At 39.5% G+C, this 22879-nt stretch overlaps 2 protein-coding genes across 2 annotated transcripts in view; one reads left to right on the top strand and one right to left on the bottom strand.

Annotated features, from left to right (window-relative positions):
- Tab3 (TGF-beta activated kinase 1/MAP3K7 binding protein 3) overlaps positions 1-16970 on the bottom strand; it is a 56147-nt gene extending 39177 nt beyond the window's left edge. Inside the window, exons 1-2 of the mRNA XM_013026526.1 lie at positions 16899-16970; positions 1705-1803 (exon numbers count right to left, since the gene is read on the bottom strand). The gene's annotated coding sequence lies outside the window, so the exon portion shown is untranslated. The remainder of the gene's footprint in view (positions 1-1704; positions 1804-16898) is intronic.
- LOC105993285 (vegetative cell wall protein gp1-like) lies at positions 16498-17157 on the top strand. Its single transcript, XM_013026487.1, has one exon. The coding sequence runs from the start codon at positions 16498-16500 to the stop codon at positions 17155-17157; it is 660 nt and encodes a 219-aa protein (XP_012881941.1).
- The last annotated feature ends 5722 nt before the right edge of the window (positions 17158-22879 follow it).

Consider the following 22879-nt stretch of genomic DNA (forward strand, 5'->3'; position numbering starts at 1 on the left):
CACAATTCAGGTCAATAAGCACTAGATTGTGAATAGATATATTTCTTACTGTGGGCTGCTTTGAGAAATATTAGCTTAGAATATAGTGAAGTGTTCTAGCTTATGTAAGAAAACACTTCTTACATTTCCTGCTTACTTCTGTTTTGTTTTGTTTTTGTCAGTCATAGGGCTTAAACTCAGGGCCTGAGTGATGTCCCTGAGCTCTTTTGCTAAAGGCTAGCACTCTACCACTTGAGCCACAGCACCACTTCTGGCTTTTTCTGCTTATCTGGTACTGAGGCATCCAACCCAGAGCTTCATGCGTGCTAGGCAAACATTCTACCACTAAACCACATTCCCAGCTCCTACTGCTTACTTTTTTCCCAAATAGATGGAAGCTTTTTGATCAATTGATAAAGTGGAGTTACTTGAGAAATCTTTGAGTATAAAAATTTTAAAGGGGGCTGGGAAGGTGGCTCAGTAGTAGAGTGCTTGCCTTGTACGCATGAGGCCTTGGGTTTGATTCCTCAGCACCATATAAGCAGAAAAAGCCAGAAGTGGTGCTGTGGCTCAAGATAGAGCACTAGCCTTGAGCTGAAGAGCTGAGGCTAACTCTATGAATTTCTATGTGACTTCTTGACTTTCTTTCTCTTAAGTAGAGCCTACATGCATCATGTAATTCTCACACATACATATAGAAATTTCCCAATATTTCTAAAAGATTTTTAAAAAAACGGTGCTCAGTCTAATCCTAAAAATTCAAGTTCTGTAAGAATATCGTAGTGGAAACGTTTGGTAAAGCTCACAAAACACTATTTAAAATGATTTATTTAACAACTTCTAACCAGGCCATATTTCTGAATCCACTGGACATTCATCTAACAAAATCTGAGCTTAGAGATAAAGAAGATGCATGCCCTTAAAAAGTGAGAGAAACACAGAGGCAGTTTGAATAGAATAGGGTTACGTTTTCATAAAAATAGTTAAGATAAAGACAAAAAGAAGAGCTGAGGAAAGCTTCATGGAAGGGATGGTGGTAAAGCTGGATTGCAAGAGTGCATTTTGCTTTTCAGGTGTGAGAAATGTCTATCTCAAGGGCTTGAAATTATATGGTATATGACAGGACGTGCTGTTTTTTGTGCTTCTCCTCTGCTGCCTACAGCCATCTGCCTATACTGATAATTTTGTGTGACCTAAGAAGGGTTTGTTTTAATATGCAAAAGGCCCTTGGCAGAAAAAAAGGCTTCCTACCTCATACTAGCAAAGAATACGCATTACTTAGGGAAGCTCTTCCAAAGTTAAGTTCTAACCAGTGGGTCCTAGACAGAATTAATCCCTTTTATTTGGAATCATTTGCTGGTGAATTATCTAAGACCAATTATTCAAAGAATTTGTACCCCTCAATACTACACAGCTAATAGTAACTGCTTAGGGCCTTGATTTAAGACCTAAATCTAAATACATGAAATCACACGGACATCTTTTATATTTAATCACTGCTGTTCAATTTTTTTTATAAAATTTTGTTTTGTGATAATATTTCAACTTGCAGCCTGAAGTGACCCTCCCAATTCAGTTTCCCAAACAATTATAAGTAATTAGGCACTCAGCTATCCCTACTTTGGAATTCACAAAGGGGAAGAGATTATACAGAGGGAGGTATGTAAACACAAACATATTAGTAACAATAAAGATGCATTTTCAAAAGAGATACACACTACTTACCTCCAATGTTTTCAACTGGTAATATTTCAATTAAGATGCCTTATACAATTCGACATCATTCACGATGGAAAACTTGAAGAAAAAGCAGAAAACACTGTCCTAAAAAATGAAAGATCAGAGAGGCAAGATTAAACAGTGAAAGTTTTTTTAAATTAAAATGAGTTAGTAAGTGATCTAAGTTTATAAATAAAATGTCACGATGAACTGGAAGCTGCTGGTTCATTCCTGCAATCCTAGGTACTCAGGAGGCTGAGATTTGAGGATGGTGGTTTGAAGCCAGCCCCAGCAGGAAGCCTGTGAGACTGTTATCTCCAATTAAACACCAAAAAATGCTGGAAGTAGAGCTGTGGTTCAAGTGGTTGAGCATTGCCCTTGAATAAAAAAGCTTAAGGACAGTGCCCAGGCCCTGAATTCAAGCCCCAGGATCCACAAAAAATGTCATGAAAATGTAAGCAGTCATTTATCTGATATTTCAGTGAATTAAATTTGTTTAATCAATGGAAAAAGAAAGTACCTGAACCATACCATACTCCTCCCTCCCCTTAGTCACCTCTAGTGCCTAGGGGAAGAGCTTCCATCTGGCAGAGGTACTAGCTTTGCTGGAATTAGGGCTTCAGAGAAAGCAAGCAAGAAACAAATCATCAGGGGTCCCAGCAGCTTCCCAAGATAAAGTAGTCATTAAAAATTAATTTGGTTACAAAACTGTTCTGGAGCCCTTTTAGAGCTGGAGGTCTTTAAATTTAAATGATTCCATACAGTGACTGATTTAGTCTCTGGTGAAGTACAGGACTTTGTAAGCACCACACCTTAACAGCAAAAGTCTTTTCTTCATGGCTTTTTTCTCAGTTACATTATGTCTCCTCAGTAGAATAAGAACTACTCACTCAAGACTGGAGATATTTCCTACACCCTAACCCATGAAACTCTAATCCACCATTTGGGAATGACTTTAACTTGCCCAAGAAGAAAGAAAATTACTTTAGTATAAGTCTTAGAGACAGAATACAAAGAATCTTGAAGAAGTAAACAGTCTTCAGTTTCCCAATTAAGGACTTCAATAACTCAAGAACTGACAAAGATAGCTAAGGTTAAGCAGACACTAGTAAATGAGGAAAAGATTTTTCGTAGAGACAAATTTTAACTAAGAATGACAGAAGTGACAACTTTTTAACAATTGCAATTTTGAAACTTTTAATCAAATAACTAATTTACATACTGAAAGCAATTTATAGTAGAAAGCACTAGGTAAAAGTCTGGGTTGTCCAACTGAATTGTCTAAGTATGTGCTTCCAGATGTGATGTGAAATAAAGTGACAGCATGTACACTTTTGTCTACTACTCCAAAACAAGCACGCAGATCTAATTAAAATGCAAAGAATGAAACAATAACACTATATCATGAAATGAGAGAGAGGGTCATTACAGAGACACGGGAAATCTGTGTAGATTAACTACAGCATCAGAAATCTTTAGAACTTTTTGTGTACTTAATGACAGTACATTTAAAAAATCAGATGAAACAAACTTTTTCAAGAAATATAATTTACCAAAATAGTAGTAAGTACAAATAAGCCTGGTAAATACTATTATTCACTTAAAAGACTGATTTTGTAAGTTTCCCACAAAGAAAACTGTAGGCCTACATGCCTGCATGGCTTTACTACAAAATTCTATCATATATGAAATGGAATAAAACCAATTTTAACATGAACTCTCTCAAAGAGTAAAAAACAAAAATACTCCTTAACTCATTTTATAAGGTACCCTGACAAAGATACAAAATTAGAGACCAATTTCACTCATGAACAAAGATCCAAAATTCCTAAGAAGTAAAATGATAGAAAAATGTAGTATTTACTAACCTGACTTACAAAGCTCACTTAACAAAAGGAAATTAATCAATATATTTTGATTAGAGGACAAAACTACGGGTGTAGGTGTACATGTGTGCACACATGCACATGCGTGTGTGTGTCCGTCGGTCATGGGGCTTGAACTCAGGGCCTGAGCTCTCTCCCTGAGCTTTTTTTTTTTTTGCTCAAGGATGGCACATTATTTCTTGAGCCACAGATCCACTTCTGGCATTTTAAACATAATTTCATTGTTACTATTAACGTATTGTACAGAGGAGTTACCATTTCATTAGTCAGGTAATGAGTGCATTTCTCTTTCTGAACAATGTCAATCCTTCCTTTACTTTCCCCTAGTTTCCTCCTCCTAACCCTGCCCACAAGTTACTTAGGTCATTTTCCACACAGATTATTCCACACAGCATGATTGCAATTGTTCATTCTCCCGCTACACACACACACTTTTGGTGTTCTCCTTTTACAGCCTCCCCCCCAAGAAGAGGAAGGAAAAAAACCAAAACAAAAACACCATCATCATCAACAACAACAACAGAAAAAAATGTTTCTATTTCCTGAGTTTGTTTCAATAGATACTATTTTAAGTATTCAGAGGAGTTACATCTTTGTGTTCTTTCCCTGAAGGTATACCCCTTTAGTCTGACTGTGTATGAATGTCAAAAGTCATTTCTGGGTTTTTTGACAGTGAAGTGGAGATAAGACTCTCATGAACTTTCCTGCTTGGGCTGGCTTCAAACCTTGATCCTCAGAATTCAGCCTCTTGAGTAGCTAAGATTATGGGTATGAGCCATCGGTGCCTGGAGTACCATATTGTTATTTTAACGTTAGGAAATGCATCTGATAGAGTCTAATATCCACTCACAATATAAGTTTTTAGAAAAATAAAAACAGAATGAAACCTCCTTAATTGCATACTAAATATTAAAACAAACATCATGTTTAATGCAGAAATGCTGAACATTTTCCTTTGAGAAAGGAACAATGGTGTCCACTAATATCACTTCCATTAAGATTATATCAAAGTACTAAGCACAGTGAAACAAGAATTAAATGAAAGTATATCAACTTGAAAAGAAAAATGTTCTTTATTTCTAGTTAAGAAGATGAACACCAGTAAGAAATTGTAAAAATAAATACCAAGAGTCATCAGACTCTTATCTCCAATCAAACACCCAAAAATCCAGAAGTGGAGCTATAGCTCAAGTGGTAGAGTACTAGCCTTGAGCAAAATAATAATAATAATAACAAAAAGCTCAAGGGCAATGCCCAGGCCCCAAGTTCAAGTCCCAGGACCAGCACACACACACACATACACACAAAAAGAAATAGAAAATAATATTACAAAGATGTCAATTCTCCCTAAATTTTTCTAGATTCCATACAATTCCAATCAAATCAACAGATTTTTTTGTGAATGTGAATATGGAAAATGATATGATACTGAAGTTCATATAAATGTGTAAAGGACTGAGGATAGCCAAGATGTTCTCAAAGAACAATAAAGTAGAAGAACTTGTTCTACTAACTATTGAGACTTATTACAAAGGTATGATAAACAAGACAAAGTGGTATCAGGAAAAGAGACAAATAGGCCACTGGAAGAAAACAGCATGTAGGGAAACACAACCATAACACATACGAACATTTGATCCTTCACAATAGCGGAGACACATGCTGGGACCATTAGCTATCCATATGGAGAAAAAAACAGAGCATTGTCCTCTACCTCATGAGCCACACACATGCACGCGCGCGCGCACACACACACACACACACACACACACACCAGTTTCAGCTCAATGTTGTATCTATGTGAAAGCCAAAATCATATAGCTTCTAGATGAGCAAAAATATACGTAAAACCATGGGACAGAAAAAGTATTAACTGTGTCTGATGTCTAGTTTAAGCATAAAATATCAAGCCTAGGAATATGACTTAGTGATAGCGTGATTGTCTGGCATGCATGAAGCCCTGAGTTCAATTTCTCAGTACCACATAAACAGAAAAAGTCGGAAGTGGCACTGTGGCTCAAGTGGTAGAAAGCTAGCCTTCAGATAAAAGCAGCTCAGAGACAGTGCCCAGGCCCTTAGTTCAAGTGCCAGGACTATCAACAAATAAAAAAAAATAACAACTGCATTAAAATGTGTGTTTATAAAACAAATAAAAATGTAAAACCATACCACCCAATGAGAGAATATATTTGCAACTAACAGACTCATTTCCAGCATATAGTAAAAAAAAAAAACCCTGTAAATTCGCAATTCAAAAAAGACAAGGATTTATATGATTTCTGTCCAAAATCATTTTAAAAACACAAGCCTCTACCTAGATTTAGTTACAAATACACACACTCTGAGATATATACAATTAATGTTTTGTTTATATATTAACATTTGAGAAACTTAAAATGTATTAAATGCTAACATTTCAACAAACCAGTTGTTATTCCTCCTCTGAATACTAGAAGAATCACTGAAAAGTCTTGAATTGCACAAAGATTTCCTAGACAAATCCACAAAGATGTTTTCCAAACATTGAGAGCTACTTCAATAATATTAACAATGCATGCGCGCGCACACACACACAGGGTGATATATTCACGTAATGGAATAGTAGACAATAATGATAATGAATAGTCTCCAGCAAGACATAAATCAGATACATCTCATGTTTAAATTTGCTCAAAAGAGCCCAAAAAATAGGATTCCACTTACATAAACTACAAAAGACACACTTTGTAATCTGCGGTGTTAAAAAGTCAGAAAAATGGTTGAAGGTAGAATGTGATAAGCAGCACTTCAAAGTTGCAAATGATGTTTTAATTTCTTGGTCTGGGAGCTGGTACACAAATGTGTTTACTTGATGAAAATTCATTTGAGTTGGGGCTGGGAATGTGGCTTAGTGTTAGAGTGCTTGCCTAGCATGCATGAAGCCCTGGGTTTGATTCCACAGAACCACAGAAAAAGCCAGAAGTGGTGCTGTGACTAGCTTTGAGCAAAATTGAGTAAAAATATTCATTTGAGTTATTCACTATTAAAATGGGTACCTTCTGCATGTTAAGGTTCAGTAAAGGTTTTTTTGTTCTTTGTATGTAAAGGAGTACATCTTTCAAAATTGTTTAGGGAATATGAGAGCAAAACCTTTAATATCCACTACCTCAGGTCAAAACACAAAAATTAAACAGCCAATAGTTTAAAAGCAATATGCTAATTACCAAAAATTCATAGAAATGTCAAAATAGCCAAACTAAATTACAGCAGTTTTGGTTTGAAATTATTTGACTCAAGTCTAGACTTAGAGACAGGTATTGACTCATAAAGATGTAAGACAAGAAATTTCACCTTGTAGGTTTTTGTTAGACAGGAAAGATTTTAAAGCCAAGTGCTGGTGGGTCATACCGGTAATCTAGCTACTCAGGAGGCTGAGATCTGAGGATCACAGTTCAAAGTCAGCCCAGCAGGAAAGTCCATGAGACACCTCCAATTAAATCACAGAAAAAGCTGGAAGTAGTGCTGTAACTCAAATGGTAGAGTGCTAGCAAAAGGAGCAAAAGGAGCTTAGAGACAGTGCCCAGACCCAGAGTGCAAGGCCCAGGAATGGCAAAAAAAATAAAAAAGGATTTTAAATCTTAGCCATTACTAATCATTTGATTGATGTACCTAGTTAAACTTCTTAATTTGACAATTAAACCAAGATGTTTTGACATTGAATAATTTGTCCAAGTTAATAGTTTTATTCTAAGTATAAACAATTTAAGTTATTTAATTATGTTTACCTGTCCCAATTTTCTTTTTTTTTTATTGTGAAAATACTGTACAGAGGGGTTACAATTACATGGGCAAGATAATGAGTACATTTCTAATCAAGTATTGTAGCCTCCTCCTTTATTTCCCCTTCCCATCCCATCCTCCCCCTACCCTCCACCTAACCCTCCTCTCCCCCCTCCCCCACCAAAATTGTAAAGTTTGTTTTCGCCTTTCCCAATTTTCTAAGTTCTAGATTTCCACCTACCAAGAGATTTTGTTCTCCAGCAGGGTCCACCAATATATACCATATTAAACTGAAACATTTTTATCCAAACAACTCAAAAGTAATTTCTTTGGCATCTATGACTAATAGCCAAGTTATTTCTGTGGCAGAAAAGATAAGACTTTCTAAAAGTAAAGTTCATGATGTGCAGCCTAGCAGATAACTCTCTGTTCACAGTAAATGATGACTTTGACATGTATGGTAATTTGCAATAACAGCAGTACCTGCACATATGGCATATGGTATTCCAGAAAATAGACTTTGGAAATCAATCATGAACTCAAATTGAAACCAAGAATTTTCTAGATGCTCATGTTAACAAATACATGTTCTAATGTACATTAAATTATTATAGTAGCTTAAAACTTATTTATTAATTTGGTCATAATTATAAATCCAAAACAATTAAATTCTCCAATTTACTTTTTTTTGATGGCTATTCCAGGGCTTGAATTCAGGGCCCTGAAGTACTGTCCTTGAATTGTTTTTTGTTTGTATTTTTGTTTCTGTGTTTTGCTCAAGGCTAGTGCTCTACCACTTGGGTCATGGCTCCATTTCCAACTTTTCTGGTAGTTAATTTGAGAGCAGAGTCTCAAAAGACTTTCCTGCCAGGGCAGGTTTTGAACCACAGTCCTCAGGTTTCAGCCTCCTGAGTAGCTAAGATTATGGGTATGAGCCACCTGCACCTGGCCCAATTTACTTTTATATCCAAGAATAAGAAATCTGCTTAATTTTTTTAAGAGAATGACATTATTTTGGAGCCAGATGCACTAAAAGTGAACAGTATATAAAATAAGTCCCCCCAAAAGACTCTCCCTTCATTTTTTTAAATTGCTATTTTCCTCTCCCTTTATTTTAGACTATAAAAAAATGAATCTTTGCCCTTGCCAGCTGTACAGAAAATACCTTTGAGGACCTGTATAAAATTGAAAATAAATCAGAAAATTGCTTTCGAACCATGGAAATTTGCTCAGTGAAGAACTGAAGGTCTCAATAATATAAATACAAACACTTAAAAGTTATTCAACACCTGGGCTGCAGGCATGGCTCAAGTAATTGAATGTCAGCCAGGAGTAAGCAAGACAAGCAAGCGGAGGCTCTGAGTTCTAGTGTCTGTAGTGGTAAAAGAGAGAGAAAGAGTAGGGAGAGGGGAGAAGGAGAGAGAAAAGGAAGAACGGAAAAAGACAGATATACTCAGGACCAAAATACAACATTGTATCTTGAAACAGAAAAAAAGGACTAAGTGAGAAAAGCAATAAAACTGCAGTTCAGATAGCACTAACAATAGTCTTAGTTTTTATATATGTACCAGATTGGGGGTGAGGAGTACATGGAATATTTGTACTATCTTTGCAACTTTATTGTGAGTCTAAAATGATCACTAAGTAAAAAGCTTATCTGGAAGGAGAGGTGTGGCTCAAGTGTTACAATAGCAGCTTTAAATGAAAAAGCCAAGCAAGAGCTGAAGGCCTTGAGTTCAAGCTCTCTCTAGTACCTGCACCAAAAATGGAAGGTGGTAGCCAGGCACGGGTAGCTCACACCTGTAATCCTAGCTACTCAGGAGGCGGTTCAAAGTCAGCCCAAACAGGAATGTCCATGAGACTCTTATCTCCAATTAACCAGCAGAAAACCAGAAGTGGCACTGTGGTTCAAGTGGTAGAGGAGAACTGGCCTTGAGCTGAAGAGCTCAGGGACTGCTAGCACCCAGGTCCAGAGTTCAAGCCTGATAACCAACCAAAAAAAAAAAAAAAAAAGGAAAGAAGGAAGGGAGGGAGGGAGGGAGAGGGATTTTATTCCAAAAGGCAAAAACTGCCCAAAGTTGGGAAATTTATAACTCAAGATAGCTGAAAAAAGTCTAATCAGTATTTACTTTCAAGTAACAATGTATCTCTCTCTTTTTTTGTGTGTTGTTGGTTGTGGGGCCTGAATTCTGGGGCTGGGTGCTGTCCCTCAGCTCTTCAGCTCAAGGCTAACCATTTGAGCCACAGGGCAACTTCCTGTTTTCTGGTGGTTAACTGGAGATAAGAGTCTCAGGGACTTTCCTTGCCCAGGCTGGCTTTGAACCATGATCCTCAGATCTCAGGCCCCTGAGTAGCTAGCAGGAGTGAGTGAGCCACCAGCAGCCAGCCAAGCCAACGTATCTCTTTTTTTTTTTTTTTGGGTCCGGTCGTGGGGCCTGAACTCTGGGCCTGGGCACTGTCCCTCAGCTCTTCAGCTCAAGGCTAGTGCTCTACCACTTGAGCCACAGCACCACTTCCGGCCTTTTTCTTTTTGCTTATGTGGTGCTGAGGAATCGAACCCAGGGCCTCATGCATGCAAGGCAAGCACTCTACCACTGAGCCACCTTCCCAGCCCCCAATGTATCTCTTAAAAATATATCTTTTTGCCTAAGGCCTCAAGGGAGGGTACAACAAGAAGGGACTAATTAAATGCTACTAGTCCAACCTTGTAAAAAAATCAAGCTCAAAATTAGAAGAATGAAATGAAAGTCAGACACTATCCCTCAACGGAAAGTGAAGAGAAGAATCCTCTCAAAGGTGTAACAAATTTTTGCATGTAAGGTTCAACCTATATAAGGTAGAACAGAGGTAGATGGCCAAGTAGAGAAGGGTATTCTTGAGGTTCAAAAATAGTAAAGGGCCATGTACCAGAGGCTCACACCTGTAATCCTATATACTCAGTAGTTTGTGATCGCCAATTCACCATCAAAAAGCCAGAAGTGGAGCTATGGTTCAAAGTGGTAGAGCACTAGTCTTGAACCAAAAAAAGCTCAAGGATAGCATCCAGGTTCTGAGTTCAAGCCCTAGGACAAACACAAAAACAAAGAAAAATAGTAAAGATTAAAAAGCATAAATATATAGTATTTCCTGTGTACTCACAGATCAAAAGTATTAATCTGGGGCTGGGGAAGTGGCTCAGTGGTAGAGTGCTTGCCTTGCATGCATGAGGCCCTGGATTTGATTCCTTAGCACCACATAAGCAGAAAAAGCCAGAAGTGGTGCTGTGGCTCAAGTGGTAGAGTGCTAGCCTTGAGCTGAAGAGCTGAGGGATAGTGCCCAGGCCCAGAGTTCAGGCCCCAGGACTGGCAAAAAAAAAAAAGAAGAAAGTATTAATCCTTCCAAGTACCCTGTACAGAGAGTAATACATTTACAGATGAGAAGTTTCATACATAATGGAACAGAGATATGAAGGCGGGCACCCTGGGTGCAGTAGATACAGGAAGGAAATACTGCATTTTAGAGACCATACCAGGCTATTTATCCTATCCTTAGCCTCCTCCAAATAGCAAAGTGCTCTTCCCAACGTATAAGGAGTTCTTACTTGGGCCAGAAAGAGAATCCACTGGGTCATAAAGTCTACAAGACTGCATTCATATCTGATGTGCTTGGTACATGTTCTTGCTGAGACACTGTTATACATAAAAGTTAGTTTTTATAGTGTTATCAGTATTCAAATTCAGATACGTTGGGCTGGTCTGGGAATGTGAACACCATATACAGCATTTTTTTTCTGTGGGAAAAATGGTGCTGATTTCAAAAGAAAACAAAAAAAATCTTTATAGAGCATTTAAAAATTGTGCCTCCTTCTACATAGACTTTAGCCTTATGGATGCCAAGATCATTAAATTTTAATAAAGGCACTGCAGTTACTCAATCCAGTTTTCCTCATACATCAAAGAGCCATAATTCTTTATACTTAACATGATAGAAATGATGCTACCAGAAAAAAATAGCTTAATATTCTATGGATTCCCTGTACTGTGGCCAATTGTGGATGGATCTAGCAGTCAATATACCATTTTCCCTATCCCTCTCAAGAAGATTTACTTTAAAAAAATTATTACCAAATGAGCAAATATATCTTTCACAGTTACCCCACTCCCAGACCAGAAAAGGCTAGCAGCTCAGGAGGTAAAAAGCAGAAACAGCAGTAATTAGCAAGACAATGTCAATAATAATATCAAGAAGTACTTTTTACAACTGCTATGCAAGTTTTAAATACAAATCATCTTCTGGTTCATTTAATCCTCACATGAGGTAAATACCACATTATCCCCATTTCAAAAATGAGGAAATAGGTCAGAGATTAAGCAATTTGCCCAAGAATGCGGAGTTAGTGTCAGAAGATCAGACCATCTGAACATTTTACCCCCGAAGATCATGTTTTTAACCACCATATTCGGTATAAAGAAGTCATAATCTTAAAATAAATATAGGATGCATACTCAAACTCATTTCTTAATTAGAGTGGTTTGGAGCCCCCCAAAAGACTCATCTGGCTTTTATAAGGAATATTTCTAAGCTAAGATTAAATACATTTATGAAGAACACATTTAAGTGTACTTAGCTTTGCTTTTATCACTCTGAAATCTCTCAACTGTTTGAGCACCACAAACAATGGTTAACAATGTTACTGAGCAGACTAATAAAACTTTATTTTAAAAATTTCAGGTAAAACACATTGTCCATCTTTACCACCAAGTAAACTAGGGTAAAATAACTACAAGAGGGCCAACCCTTTGAAAAATTTCAAAACATCAGGAAACAGTGGGAACTAGATATTCCTTTTAGGACAAATTAAAATTTTGTTCTTTCAATAGCACTGTAAGATCTTCTTTAACAACGAAGATTAAGTTGAGGTGAAGTAAACATTAATTTTTATTTCAAAACATCTGCTTAAATTTTTAAAATTCCTCATTGACAATCCAAAAAGCCTACTGCTTATTTCCTAGAAGAGCCACATGATCAACATGGCAAACTTAATTTCATTAGCTAAAGCTATGCTACTTGTTATGAAAAGCAGGCAACCTCCAATCACTTCAAGAGCACAAGTTGATTTTTTAAATCATCTATTTGAACTTCAGATCTTGGTTTCTGCAAGCCAGCCCACAAAAGCCTAAACATAAGGGTATAGAAGTATAACAAAATGCCAAACCTTGTGTGGGCAATATTTCTGTGCAAAAACACATTTAGCATTCCAACTTAGGATAAAAACACCTACCTTGCTCCACTGTGTCCTGGGAGTAGAATAAAGAAATCTTCCTTCCTAACTGGAAGTTTGAGCTTCCTTAGGATCCTCAGCCTTCCAGATTATGGCACAGCAGAAGGAAAGGTATGAATGGGGGGAAAGGCAGAACTTGGGTGGGAAAAGATCTGGAGCAGGAAGGCAAGACCTACTTTGGAGAGTAAGATGGAAGATGGGATAACAGCCATAAGGAGAGGTGGGGTATGAGGGATTGGTAGAGGGCCTGTTAAGAGGATAAGGAAAAGGGCCTGCTCCAACAACACCAGCTTCTACAACAGTTCCTCTTTCATACTTAAAAAGAGGGAAAAGGTCAGGGTGCAGTTGGCTCATGTCTGTAATTCCATCTATTCAGGAGGCTGAGATATGAGGATTGTGGTTCCAAGCCAGCCTGGGCAGGAAATCCCATGAGACTTATCTCCAATTAAGCACCAAAAAAGCCAGAAGTGGAGCAGTGGCTCAAGTGGTAGAGCCCCAGCCTTGAGCAAAAACCATCAGGGACCTCACTCAGTCATTGAGTTCAAGCCCCAGGACTGGCACACACACAAAAATGTGATGAGTAGAAATTGAACACTGGGTATGAGGGATTGGTGACTCACACCAGCTACTTGGGAGGCTGAGATCTGAAGATGTTGGATCAAAAGCCAGCATGGATAGGAAATGTTGTGATACTCTTGTCTCAAAACAAAACAAAAACCTACCAAAAAGTCCTAAGTAGAGCTGTGGCTCAAGTGGAAACGTTCTAGCCTTGAGTGAAACAAAAGCTCAGGGACAGTTCCCAGGCCCTTTGTTCAAGCCCCAGAAAGACACCAAAAATAAAAAAAAAGGGGGGAAGAAGAGGAGTCCTCCCTTAGGTTATGCTCATTCCCCTTCACAAGAAAGAATGAGGCCTATACTCTTCCCCACTGACTTGCTAGAGCACAGGAATTTAAAGGGGGAATGAACTTAGGGAAGTGTTGGAGGTCTTTTTGTCACAATTCACCCAGTAAAGACTTCAGTGTCAACTGAGAATTGGGTGGGGGGGGGTCCAGGTCATCGCATGAACAGCTACAGGGAGGAAGGAAAACAGGCATACAGATTTTGAAGCAAGGAAGGAAGTGCGATATTAGAGAGGGGAGCAAATCACAGATCTGTAAATGAACTGAACTATAATAAATGTCAAATATTTAAGATTCCATTTGACAGTTCCAAGTAGTTCATCAAGTCCACTTTACGTTTAGACAAATGTCTGTGGCCAAAGTAATAATCTAAGATTTATTTTGCACACTATACGAAAATAAACTTCTAACTACATCCAAGATAATTTCCTGGTGTCTTTTATATAGTGACAATAAAAATCAATTCAGAAAAGCTTCTTCATTTACTTGGTAGACACTCAGTTACATTATCATTTGTCCAAGTTTTTCGCCCTAATAGCCCAAATATTATGAATAATTACCTTCACAAGTAAAGTATATTTAACCCTTTCTTGAGAGTATAACTATAATTAAGAACTTGCTATTCAGCCCAAAGATTGCCAGGTCTCCAAGTTATTACTTAAAACAGCCTCATATTCCACACTACACACAGACACACATGTTAATGACGTATGTACTGAGTAACATAAGAATTCTTTTTTCCTTTTCTATAAGACATAGCTATTTCACCAAAAGCTCAAACAATTTACTTCTTCAAAAATGGGGCAACAAACTCCAAATTGCACAATAACCATTTTTTTCTAGAATTTCTGGTCAAAGATAGTTTCATAAGTAAACTCGACCAAATGGAGCATAAACACCACTTAGGTATCATGGGTTTTCCCCTCTGATCTCTATGGGGTTCTTCCAATTGAACTCTACTCAGATGTGAGGTCTCTCTCTTTAACCAGAGATAAGGGTCAGTATGGCAGGCGCAATAGCACATCAGAAAGGCAACAGCAGACACCACTGAGAGACAAGGTGACACTCCACCCTCACTCTGAAAAACATTCCTGGCTACTTCACCAACAATTCCGATGCTGCCTTAGAATCTCTGAAGTCTGGCAATTCCTAGCCCTGTTAAGAGATTCTGCTGATTCTCATAGCAGCTGCTGTATTTTCTGAAAACCATGACCTAAGCCCCAAACCTTTGTACTGAATTAAAGAGGAGAAAAACAGGGTGAGCTATCCAGTACTGGAGAAGGCAGGGATGTATGTGTTCGTGTATAATAACTCCCAGCTCCCATTAAGCAAAGTCAAATTCCTATATAGCTCATATTTTACTTTGGCAATGTAATTTTAAATACTATTAAAATGAGGCAACGTTTTTAGTTACTGAAACAGTTACAGACTATTAAGAATCTTTAAACAGAGATTAGAAATCTGCTCAAATGATACCCCTGGCTAGAAAATGGACACATCTAAAAAGAAAAAAAAAAGCCTTGAGATTATCTTGAGGCAAGGATGCTGAAAACTTTCAAGATCAACAGAACTATAAAGTTTCCTTATCACACAAATTCTCATTTTCATAAAATTTGTGACAGTCAGCATATAAAAGTATGCAAAATGTGGAAAAAGAACACATGCTTTAGAACTAGACAACACGTGTTTAAATTCTAGATCTGCAATGTACCAGGTATATGACCTCCCCAACTATGTCAACTACAGAGGAATACCAGAGGTTATTGTCATTATCTCTGCAACAGGGACATTATCTTTAGCACAGGGTAACTATAAGGATTAAATTGAAATATACATTGCCTACAACCCCAGTGTCTGGATATATTCAATGGTAGCTCAATTCAGTCCAACACAAACTGTACAGTGTGGTTTATAATTAAGGAGAAGAATGTGTCAAATAAACATAAAAAAAATTTCAGGGTAATTGAACATAGATTACTTTCCACCAGATGTAAAGATGGAACTCACATATTTAATATTTACCTTTGCTGAAGTCTAAGTCTCTTGAGTTTTAAGCCAATGGGGGTGGGGGAGGGAGAATCTAAAGCTCTAAAAGTTCCTATCACACACTGATTTAAAATCATCTATATGTAGATGCTTGCATTGTTCCAGTGCTCATAAAAAACACCAGGAGAAAACTTACCATGGGGGATGAGATGTTTTCTAATTTAACACTGAATTAATTAAAGTCTCATCACAAAACCCTTTCTTGATCAAACTATTTCTTACACGGTCTTGTGTACCACTGCAGATCATTCCTAAGGGAAAGCAAAAAGTTAGCCTTCCAAAATGAATAAGCCTGCAACAGAACCTCTTTGGTCAAATTGTTCTTTTATCCTTTTCATTCCTGTTCTATAAACCATAAGGAGAGTTATGCCAAGATTATTGTGTGATAAATATCACTGAAGAACAAACCAAACCGAAAAGTCCTGTCTAGACCCAAAGTAGCGAATTTTCTTAAAGAGATGAAATATTTGTTTCAGTAATTACAGAAATGCTTTATATTTTAACATATCAAACAGTACAACTTATGGCTTTTTAAAAACGCACCTTACTTGTATAAAGTGAGCTTTATTCAAGCTTTTTACACCTTGTTCTCCAACACACAGCCCACGCCCCAAATCCCGCTTTTATACACTCTAGGAACAGAACCACAAGGTATTAAACTTACAGAACTTCAACGGGAACTAAGTCTAAATTCTCCTTCCCGGACATTATAGCTCCTTTAATGGAATCTCCTTTAAATGAATGTAGACATTGTTTGTTTCTTTTTTCTCCTCGTTACTCAACACCTGCCAAGAATTATTTGTAAACCTCATCTACAACCAGTATTACTATTATTACTACTACCCTTCCCCAAGTGTGAACATCCTCAACCCAGTCAACCTTAGCGCTGCTAGTCATCCCAAAACACCTTGCTGAGGCGTGAAGTCTGTCCACAGGTACACTCTTCTCAATGTCTCAGAACCCGCAAAGAAGGGCACCATCGCCTCTGCCCTGGAAGCGAACGTCAATCAAACCACCGCGCCCCTCTACTCACACACCCCGCACCCCACACCCCGCACCCCGCACCCCGCACCCAGACAGCGCGCCGCGGCCACTCCCTCACCCCTCGGCCTCCCGGTGCCGTTCGGGGCGTCCGGGACGCGCGCGGACGCGTCAGGCCCTGCGCAGACCTCCTGCAGCCCCGCAGTTCCTGGTGGAGGCTACAGTTCGAGGCCCAGCCAAGCCCCCCCTCCCCAGGACACCTGCAGTTGCACACGCCCACCGTCCTGGGCATAGGATGACTAGAACGACCCCTGGGCACACCCGACGCCCTGGCCCGGGCAGGTGCCGGGCCTCCTCCCAGACACTCACCCGGCGGTCGCGGCTCCCCTGGCCGCCGCCTCGCCCTCACGCCCGCCGTCTGCTCCCGCGGGGGGGTCCGGGCCGGTGTAGCTTCCCCGCCCGACCCCCCTCGGGTGCACGCCGCGCGAAGCCCAGATCCGGTGTAAGCCGCCGTCGCCGCCGCCACCGCCGCCGCCGCCGCCCCCTTCACTTCACTTCACTCCCTCCTCCCTCGATGCGTCCCTCCCACCGAGGCCCGCCTCGTATTTCCTGGATCCGGTCTCGGTGAGAGCTTGGCAAGTGAACCTCCAGCTTCAGGGCTTCCGTCGGACGCCGTCGCTCGCCAGGCACAAATATGGCGCCGCTGGGGACGGCTGTAGGCAATCTCGCGAGGCTTCCCCCACAGGAACAGAAGGGCGCCTCTCCCCCCCCCCGCCCCCCCCCACACACAGAGAAAAGGTGATAAATTATCCTGAACGGACGCTCCCTCATATCGGAAATGGGCAGTACCAGTTACCAGGGAAGATTATTGCGCCTGCGCAAGAGCGCGGGACTTGACGCAAGCCCAGAACAGCTCCTGAATTGGGACGTAGTTCTCTGGTGTTTTACCTGTTTACTCCATAGAGGCGCCAGGCAGAGAAACCGGGAATGAAACCTGGAGAAGGGTTTGACAGGATAAGTGCCAAAGTGTAAGGTGTCTCTTAAAACCCTCAGAATGTCAAACACTCTACACACTTTTGCATCCACCAACACTCCTCCAGCACTCTTGTCCTCTCTGTTCCCATTGGGACAGTGCTCCTTCTCCATCCTGTTGGTTGGTTCAGGTTACCAAGAGTTTACTGCACACTTACAGAAGTGCTTTACATGTGGGAGCCATAGACGTTCTGTTGTTCACGTCACCATCTAATTTTGTCTTTCACTGTGGTGCTACGTGAGCCTTCTAGACCTCATACAAGTAACTCCTTTTCCACTTGTATTTTTCCTTGTTCATTCATTTCTTCAAACGTGTGTTCAGTTTCTTGTGTGCTCAGTACTGAGGAAACACACATGCTCTTACCACTGGAAGCTATTAGCCTGAGAAGGAAATGTAAGGGAAGAATTGTTTTTAATTATCACAATTTAACACAGTAAGTTCTGTGATAGAAATGAGTAGAGAGCGCAGTGACAGATATGGAAAAGACCTTATGATAATTCCTTTCCAAGGAAATTCTTCAGGAGTGTCACCCAAGCTTTAGTCCAGCCAATCAAAGTGATTTCAAGAAACAAACCACCCTAATTACTTTTAACACAAGTTAATCGAAAGATCTCATTATTAGGCAAATGAAAAATGCCAAAGGATTCTACATATCACTCAGGTAGGAACTGTAACTATTCTATCTGGAGTGAGACAAACAAAGAGAAATGAAGGGGATGGTTGTAGTTTAGACATTTAAAGGGGGCCCTTGTGAAAGCAAATTCAGGCCTGCAAAAGCAGCACTCATTGGTACTAATATTTCTGACAGGACTCACAACACTGGATTTGAATGGAATAGTATAGAAATAGGAAATCTACAAACCAAATCCAATTGCTGCTATGGAAAGGATTTGAGCTTCTCCCTCAATAGTTTCTAGGATCCCTTCATTCTAGGTTTAAGAATGAAACATGGAAACTGGAGCTGAATTTTACCTATTCATTAAAGCAGAAGTAACCATTCATTTTGGAAACCATTCATTTGGGAAGCTGTATATGATAAGAAGGAAAAGCCACGAACTCTTATCACACACCCTACATATTGAAGACTATCTTGTACAAATATGCTTCAAGATCAGAGTTTCAGGCCAAGCAAAGTAGCCTCCAGGCAATTTAAATGATCCATGAATGCTTAATGTAGAAGAGCATGGAGAATTTTCCTTATTTTATAACAAATTCAGACTAATGCAGCAGCTCTGTTCTACAAAGTAAGCCAAAGTTAATGTGTCTCTGTCTTCTTGCTCCATCACACTAAGAACTCATCCTAACTCGGAAAAGTAAGGGGATGGGTGGAGTTTGGAGAGATGGGGGAGAATAATGAAAGTGGTGACATTAATCAAGATGCATTGTACTTATAAATTGAGATGTTCAATTGAAACCTTCTTATACAGCTACTTAATGGTAGCAACAACAACAATAATAGAGTCATCCTAGTCTACATGGTCCAACATGGCTCAGCCACTACATCATATTCCAGCAACCAGGAAGGAAAAAGCTACTCAGTTCTTTTAAGCTCATGACCTGGAAGTTATAAAGAACCCATTGGCCAGAATTTAATCATACTATTGCATCTATTTACAAGGCAAGGCTATATAGTTAATAATTCTATGAGTTTGTGGGGGAAAAAACCTGCAAAGAGGATAATGACAATCAGCAGCCCCCTAAAATGATTTAAAAAACCCTCAAACTGTATCTAAAGTTAGAGCTTATTGTCACTCCTTCTACCAGCAAGAAGCGTAGAATTAGGAGAAAGTGACCTTTTCTATCTCTCTGTGGACATACTTCACAAACCCCTTCTCTACCCCCACCATCTTAGCAATAGCTTCTTCTCCAGGAGTGAAAAGGGTAGGAATGGAGCTGGCCAAGTTATTGCCTTACATGATTCTATCATAAGATGTCTTTGTCCTCTGTGGACATGGCAGATACCTCAAACAGTTCCTCCTCCTTCCCTCCCTCCCTCTCTCCCTTTCTTCTCATTCTTTGTTTTTAGAGTTTTGATATATAGGTCAGATTGGCACTGAACTCTCCATCCTCCTTCCTCTTCCTCCTCCTGATTGCTGGGATTACAGGTGTGTGTGCTACTACCACACCTAACTAGTTCTTTCCTCCTTGATTTATTTTTTTTGTTTATTTTCAGGCTCCTACTGGGAAGGTTTGATAGTACATTCCAACACATAAGTGATACTCTTTCCTATGGCCACTCTTTCCTTAGCTCCTTCTTTCTTTCTTTCCTTCCTTCCTTCCTTTCTTCCTTCCTCCCTCCCTCCTTTCTTTCTCTCTCTCTCTTTCTTTCTTTCTTCCTCCTTTCTTCTTTTCAGAGACATTCATCTGATCCATGAAAACCTCATATATCCTTTCTTTGGTGAGCAAGCATGCTGTTCTGTCATTGGTGTTACAACAAGCTTGCTATAATCAGAATTCTGATTAAGAGACAAACAGCAGTGTCTACATTGACACAGGTCTCCAATTTCCAAGAATATGTGACAGGCTCTTGGGATAACTATCTGGGTATGATGTATAGATATCTACAGTTGAATAATCAAGCAGCTGGCAGTTGCTACTTCTTGAAGACACCTCTAACTCAGCTCCAACAGGGCCCCGTTTCCCACTGGAGAAAAAAATCTGCAGTAGTTCTTCAAAGTCAATAGCTAATAAACATCTCCCTTGTAGTCTTCTTTTATTTGAGCTGGAGGAAGTGTTCCAGTGATAGTCATAGAACCGGTTTTGCCACCTCCTGGTATGCCCTATTGAGAAGAGCCTGGAATCTCTCTTTAGAATGGAATAGAATTTGGAACTAACCCTTTCAAAATATAATAGTCTAAAATAGTAATCATTGTATTTGTTCATTATGCAGTGAGTCAGCAATTTGGGCTCAATTTAGCATTCCTTCTAGTCTCACTTAGGGGCATTCATAGTGATAAGAATATGTAATGTCATCCCTACCTCCATAGAGTATAATCTAAAAGTAAAAAAGTTAGCTAGGGTGTCTAGTAGGCCATTTCATTTGGCTGCCTGATTTTTTAGTGATGAGGTGCTAAGGAGAGCTATGGTTTTCATTGTACAAATTTTACTTTGTAGTGAAATGGCCTCTTGGTTTTAGGCCAACGCTGTATGAGATGACCATTTTGTAAACTTTTTAAGAGTGGTGCTAGTGGAGCAACTGTAGATAGATAGGGAAGGAAAACTCTTATTAACATTATGAATCAGTTCTGGAAAGAATGAATTGCTGCCTCACAGTCACACACACATACACACATCCTGTGGAAAAGATCCAAAGTAATCCATCTGCCAAAGTAGCTAACTGGTCTCTTTGAGAAATGGTGCCATACTGTGGGCTAAATTGGTCTCTATTGCTAGTAAATTAATTGAATCTTGGTGAACTAGAGCCCTTACTGGACTTTAAGGGTGACTCTAGGTTCTATTACAAGAGTCCCTTAGTCCCTGTTCTCCCTTCTTATGACATAAATCTAAAAGAAAGCTTGTCAGCAATGGATTTTTCTGGCTGTTTGATACCAGACAATGTAAGTTTGGGATGCTAGCTACTTATATACCTTATCTGGAATGTTGGAATAAATGGATTATTGCAATCCTATTGTGAGGGAAAGATGTCCCATAGGAAGTTGAGCTTGAGTGTACTCTTCTCTGGAACGGGGCAAACCCATGTTTCAGTTAGCTTCTTGCTTACAAACCCAGCATGCGTCCCAAGTATTATAACTGACAGATTTACTCCTTCTGCTAAAATGCCCTTATATGTTAATTTTCACACTCAAGTGCTAGTATTGCCTAGTTACAAACAAAATTTTTAACAAAAACTTTTCTCTAATGGGCCAGCAAGGTAGACTTGCTACAGATTCAGTGGGTGAAGGGGAAGACCAGTGAGGAAAACACTATTTTGGGTGAGGCATGAAGAAGCTAACACATAGATAGATGCATTAGGAAACATTCCTATGGAGTAACCTCAAGATTTTTTAATTTATATTTTTTAATTTATTGTAAAGGAGATGAATTGGGGGGGTGTTACAGCTATAAAAGTAAGGTAATGATTATATTTCTTTCTTTTTTTTGTGTGGGTTGTGGGGCTTGAACTCTGGGCCTGGGCACTGTCCTTCAGCTCTTCAGCTCAAGGCTAGTGCTCTACCACTTGAGCTACAGAGCCACCTCTGGCTTTTTTTGCTTATGTGGTGCTGAGGAATTGAACCCAGGGCCTCATGCATGTGAGGCAAGCACTCTACCACTGAGCCACCTTCCCAGCCCCAAGTACATTTCTTTTTAAACACTGTTACCCCCATCACCAAAATTATAGTAATGGTAGGGCACATGTGTAGTGGATGCTGTGGTGCTCAACCAGGTGCTCTGTTCTAGGATCCTGGTCCAGTTTGGTAGGACTGGATAGAGACTTGCCCATGATGCAGTCTCAACCAAGCCTTCAGACTATTTCACATGGATCACTAAAGCTGAATGGCACTTCAGCAAAAGTGATTGGCTTTTATATCTCAACATCATCCACTCTTTGGCTATGGACCACCTACTGTGACAGTGTATATTTTTATGGAGGACTTGCTTACTGGCAAAGATAATTATTGATGAGAGACATATATGTTAACTGTCAGGAATTAATGGTTATGGATACCACTTTTTTTTTGCCAGTCCTGGGGCTTGAACTCAGGGCCTGGGCACTTTCCCCAAGCTTCTTTTGCTCAAGACTAGGGCTCTACCACTTGAGCCACAGTGCCAGTTCTGGCTTTTTTTGTTTATGTGGTACTGAGGAATCAAACCCAGGGCTTCATGTATGCTAGGCAAGCACTCCACCACTAAACCACATTCCCAGTCCCTGGATCCCACTTCTTTAAAACTGAACCCTGTGCACTCAGTTATCTCAAAGTCTGCTTCTCCAGAATTTAACCTAAGACTTAAGGATAATGAATGGATAATGAATGATTGAATGTCCCCTGCAAACTCCTGTTGAATATATAGTTATCATTGCTGGGTGCCAGTGGTTCATGCCTGTAATCCTAGCTACTCAGAAGGCTGAGATATGAGGATCTCAATTCAAAATTAGCCTTGGCAGGAAAGTCCATGAGACTCTTATCTCCAATTAACCATCAGAAAAACAGAAGTGGTGCTGTGACTCAATTGGTAGAGCGCTTGCCTTGAGCTGAAGAGCTGAGGGACACTGTCCAGGACCGAAAGAAAGAAAGAAAGAAAGAAAGAAAGAAAGAAAGAAAGAAAGAAAGAAAGAAAGAAAGAAAGAAAGAAAGAAAGAAAGAAAGAAAGAAGAAAG

This window comes from Dipodomys ordii, unplaced genomic scaffold (assembly GCF_000151885.1).
Source record: "Dipodomys ordii isolate 6190 unplaced genomic scaffold, Dord_2.0 Scaffold94, whole genome shotgun sequence".
Lineage (NCBI taxonomy): Eukaryota > Metazoa > Chordata > Mammalia > Rodentia > Heteromyidae > Dipodomys > Dipodomys ordii.

Excerpts from the sequence above, each read along its gene's own strand:
- LOC105993285 (XM_013026487.1), top strand. The coding sequence starts at position 16,498 with ATGTCTCAGAACCCGCAAAGAAGGGCACCATCGCCTCTGCCCTGGAAG.